This window comes from Rhinopithecus bieti, unplaced genomic scaffold, assembly GCF_001698545.2.
Source record: "Rhinopithecus bieti isolate Rb0 unplaced genomic scaffold, ASM169854v2 scaffold_10614, whole genome shotgun sequence".
NCBI classification, from domain to species: domain Eukaryota; kingdom Metazoa; phylum Chordata; class Mammalia; order Primates; family Cercopithecidae; genus Rhinopithecus; species Rhinopithecus bieti.
This window is the reverse complement of record NW_016806893.1, coordinates 1921779-1926681: the sequence shown is the minus strand read 5'-3', so window position 1 is coordinate 1926681 and position 4903 is coordinate 1921779. Positions and strand designations below refer to the sequence as shown.

General features: G+C 35.1%; 1 protein-coding gene across 3 annotated transcripts in view; it reads left to right on the top strand.

Annotated features, from left to right (window-relative positions):
• ATG5 (autophagy related 5) overlaps positions 1–4903 on the top strand; it is a 139663-nt gene that overhangs the window by 73270 nt on the left and 61490 nt on the right. For all 3 annotated transcript variants that reach the window (XM_017878571.1, XM_017878570.1, XM_017878569.1), the window contains one exon: positions 812–906. In XM_017878571.1, the coding sequence (XP_017734060.1) occupies positions 812–906 (95 nt within the window). The remainder of the gene's footprint in view (positions 1–811; positions 907–4903) is intronic.

The following is a 4903-nucleotide window of genomic DNA, read 5'->3' as shown; positions in this document are numbered from 1 at the left end:
CGACAGAGTGAGACTCCATCTCAAAAAAAAAAAAACACACACATATATATATATATCTTTGGTATTTAATGTTTACTGTGTTCAGTATTTTGACTTTATTTTTATTTTTTTGAGACGGAATTTCACTCTTGTTGCCCAGTCTGGAGTGCAGTGGCATGATCTCGGCTCACCACAACCTCAGCCTCCCAGGTTCAAGCAATTCTCCTGCCTCAGCCTCCCAAGTAGCTGGGAATATAGGCATGCACCACCATGCCTGGCTAATTTTGTATTTTTAGTGGAGACAGGGTTTCTCCATGTTGGTCAGGCTGGTCGCGAACTCCTGATCTCAGGTGATCTGCCCGCCTCAGCCTCCCAAAGTACTAAGATTACAGACATGAGCCACCGCACTTGGTGACTTTATTTCTTTACACAACTTCTGGTTAACATTTAGGCTACTTGAAGCTGTACCTTTGTAGCTCAGCAATTAGAAGTAGTACCAGGAGAGTCAAGACATCTGTCTTCTACCTGGTGTGATTTTTGCCTTGATAACACAAGTAGTCGTGTGTTTATATGTTTATGGTTTTTCTTATGAGAAAAAAAATGGCTATGTGAATATCTAGGGAGAGGATGCAATAATGTAGAAAAAAATTAATTTTATATTTGCTTTATGTTTAGTTATAGAAAGATAAGTTTAATAAAAATAAGAAAAAAAATATAAATGATGTCCTTTCAGCAACTTCTAGAGGGATATTTAAAACTTTCATCTCTTCATGTGAGGTATTCCATTATAATGTTGTTCATTTTTAATAACAAATAATTTATATCATTACAGACAGATTTGACCAGTTTTGGGCCATCAATCGGAAACTCATGGAATATCCTGCAGAAGAAAATGGATTTCGTTATATCCCATTTAGAATATATCAGGTAGGAAATAGCATTTTAAAAAACATCCGTTTATGAAAGCCTCAGACATCTTACTTGAAGCACTCTAGTCCAGAACTCTTTGTCTGCGTAGTATCTAAACCGTATTTATTAGGGGTTTTCCAAACTGTGTCTTTCAGTGGCAATCAAGTCAGATACTGCACTGAAATATTTGACTCATATGCAGTTGGTGCTCGTTATTTGTAGATTTCATATTGGCAGATTCACACACTTGCTAAAATTTATGTGTAACCCCAAAGTCAGTACTTGGAGCACTTTTATGGTCATTCAGAGTGGTGAACAATTGATTCACCTGATGCTCATTTCCCAGCTGAGGTTGATCAAAGTGAGATTCTACCTTCTTGTCTCAGCTGTCATAAACAAGCCTTCTTTTCGCAGTGTATATAGTGCCATGCTTTTACATTTTTGTGCTTTTTTTGTGATTTTGCTGTTTAAAACAGACTCCAAATGTAGCACTGAAGTGCTCTTTTTAAACAGAAGCACACATAGAACAAGGTTATGTATTGATCAGTTGATGAACATCTTGTGACCAAGGGCTCACGGAAACGTATTCCCCCAGGAGCGATGATTTCAATGTTTGTGGTACCCTTATAAAACAGAACTACTGCAAATCACAAGAATTTACTGTCTGTTTGTTTTGGATGATGAATCTTCAGTGTTGTACCACAAAGTAGGCAATAGGCTCTGAAGTCTTTCTCACAGCATATTTGCATAAGGTAAAGAAACTCCATGTTTCTGTACTTTAAAAGTGCTGGCATAAATATTGGCATTTAGTAAATATTAAATTTTTTAATCAGTGGCATTCCAGGAAGTAAGTTTCATACTATCATGAGAAAAGCATTTAAGAACAAGAATTAGAAGCATAATGTCACAGACATAGACTCTAATCTAGTAGGACTTCCATTCAAATTCAGAGGTTTTTCATAACTTTCTTTGTAGCCATTTTCAGTATCCCACAATCTTTACTAATAGTTACTTCTATAGTTATTTTAAAATCTTTTATAAAGCCATCACATAACTATGGGTTCAAAGAGGAAAACAGATTGTCTGATTGCAAATAAACATCTCAATATACTGGAAGGATGAAGAATATTTATTTAGTGTTGCAGGTATAATTTTCAAGTAGTCCATATTTTTCGTGAAGGCGGGGTTATTGTTAGGTTCATGCTTTGTGTCCAGCATCTAGAAAAGTGCTTGGCATTTGAATTTCTAATTTATTGAATCATTTATAATTTGTCAATTTTATTTTAATTATTTATATTCTTTGTATTTTACCACGAGCTCCACAGTAACATGCCATAAGGCATTCCCACAGCCTAGCAAAATATCTTACTTGTACAATTTAAGTTGAATAAAATATATCACAGACTCTGAAGACATTTCTCAAAGAGTCCCGAAACTTTTGAGATTTATACCTCTCAGCACTTATTTGGGTCAAGTTCTGGCACATATATTTATACAAGAGATTCTTTACTGTAACCTCTTTAAACTCCTATAGGGAAAGTGTATTATACTTAATTTAGGAATTATTATTGTCAGAATATAATGCAGGAGTACAGAGGAAAGTTTTTCCATTTTGAATTTATTCTGTTTTAGGGGAAAATTGTCAGATAAGTCCATACCTAGTGTTGTGTTATTATAATACAGATAAGTTTCAGAGAGAGAGGGAGAGAGAAAGAGTGTGTGTGTGTGTGTGAGAGAGAGAGACAGAGAAAGAGAGAATGGTTTTTATAAAGTGCTATAATTAGATAGAAGGTAGGAAGGTAGAGAATTCTCAAAATTTGCTTGACGAAACCTGGCTGCCAGATGGGGACTCTCTTAGGGCAGAACCTCCTGCTTGATCTTTAATGTGTCAAGGCACTTGGGCAGTTTTTCCTTAAACAGAAAGTGACAAAGAGCCTAAGGACAATATAGGTTCTCATTTAACCTACGTAACTTTCCTTTTGGCTTTATCCCAGTTCCATTTTGGTTTTATTTGACTTTAATTAAAGTTTTAGAAATGAGATATGAAATGAATACAAAAATTAAGGAGTCCTAGTTTTTGCTAATTTGCCATTTCTTGGCTTTTCGTATTTCCCTATTTGGTATTCAGTCTTCAACCATGGCCTTGACGAAAGGAGGATGGAACTCTACTTTTTGTTTGCCTAATTGTGTCATCTAAAGGCAACATCAGATTTCTGTTGCTGACTTCTTTGTGTCTGATTAGTTTGTATGGTTGTGATAGTCTGTTTGTTACCTGTAGCTTTTATTTGTGCAGCATTTTGATCAATTTCCACCTTTCAGTTCTTTAACATACTAGATACAAATCTCTATAATATTTGAGCTCTTAAGTTACTAAGTAAATTTAAGGAAAATCTGAAAATCCAGATTTACTAATAAATAAAGGGCTGATTTTTACTGAAATATTTATTTTACTTTTCAGAATCCTAATAGAATTTCTGTATAACCAGAGAAGAGAGAGACAGAGTACTGAGCATGCTTGAGTGAGGCCCGTTTTATCTTGTTGAAGCCTCAAAACCATCTTAGGATATAGGAATCATTAACTGATTTTACATATGAGAAAACGGAGGCTCAGGAATTTTAAGTCGCTTGCCTCAGTGAATAAATGAAAAATGGAAGAACTAGAATCCAGACCCAGGCCTGATTTATGTGCAAAGTATGACTTATTTATAATAATTAAGTTTATAGAATTTTCAGAACATAATTATCACAAAAAGTGAAGTCTGCCCGGACCAAATAAGTTGATAGGAGCCTAGAATACCTGTGACTGGTGGTATTCTTTGAAGATTGACTTTTGTAAAGATTGTCATCAAACTGTATGTTTTCATCTGTAATTCATTTATCATGAGCTCAAAATGACTATAGTCAGGTGACAGAATTTTAGTGGTAAAAGTTAAATTGGTCCAAAAGCCGTCTAGAGATGTTGCAGACCAAAATGTGTCATTTCTGTCATTTACATAACAGTTTAGTTTGGTGTGTGAGTTTCAGGTTTGTGTTCCTGAAGTCCAGGTGCTTCATATTAGCCAGTATTCTAGAGATGACATTAACGGCAGAAGATGTTACAGAATGTAACCAAAATGTTATTTAGCACTTGTAAACAGGTGGTGATTAATGAAGGCATTTGTTAAAAATATTTGTTAAATGACTGTGAAGTCCTTAGGCATTGGTATTTGAGATGTAAAATGAAAATTGGGCACATCATATCTGTTTTTCAAGAAGCAATAGATTGATAAATGTTATCCTGCCGTTATTCTTTGGGTACGAAAAGTGTGTCTCATTGATTCATTCAGCAAGTTTATTTACACACCTATTTGCCTGCCATGCCCTATGCTGTGCACAAGGGATACAACTGATGATCGATATTATGTATCACCCCTTAGAAAGGTTATAGTCTAAAGGTGGAAAGAAACAAATCAACTAAGAATACAAATATAACATTGGAACTGTGATTGCTGTGAAGAAGAGACATACAGTGCAATAAAAGCCTAATGCCGCAGGAAGAATTTGTTCTAGTTTGGGAGGAGAGAAGGCTGCCTTGAGGAAATGTTGCATCCCCAGAGATTTGACAGATAGGAAAGATGAACTTAAGGTAGGCAAAGAGTCATGAGAAGAGCTTTGTAGGCAAAGGGGACGTTGTAAGTATGAGGACAACCTGTTTGTCTTGAGCACAGAGTTGGGATAAGGCTGCAAAGGTAAAAGACAATATTAACGAGTTTTCTCTGTATCCTATAAAGAATGGGAGATCCTAAGAGATTTTGAATTATCTGAATATCCATTCATATTTATTCAACAAAGATCATTCAGTCTTCTACTTTGTTCTACATGTTATTCTTAAGGTTATAAATAAATTTAGAGAATCTTCATAGAAACAACCTAGCAATGTTATTTTTAGTTTTAAAAAAACGAGAAGCTGATAAACAATCTTGTTTTCCTGTAAAGTTAAAATGAGACCAGCCTGGATACAACACAGTGAGACCCC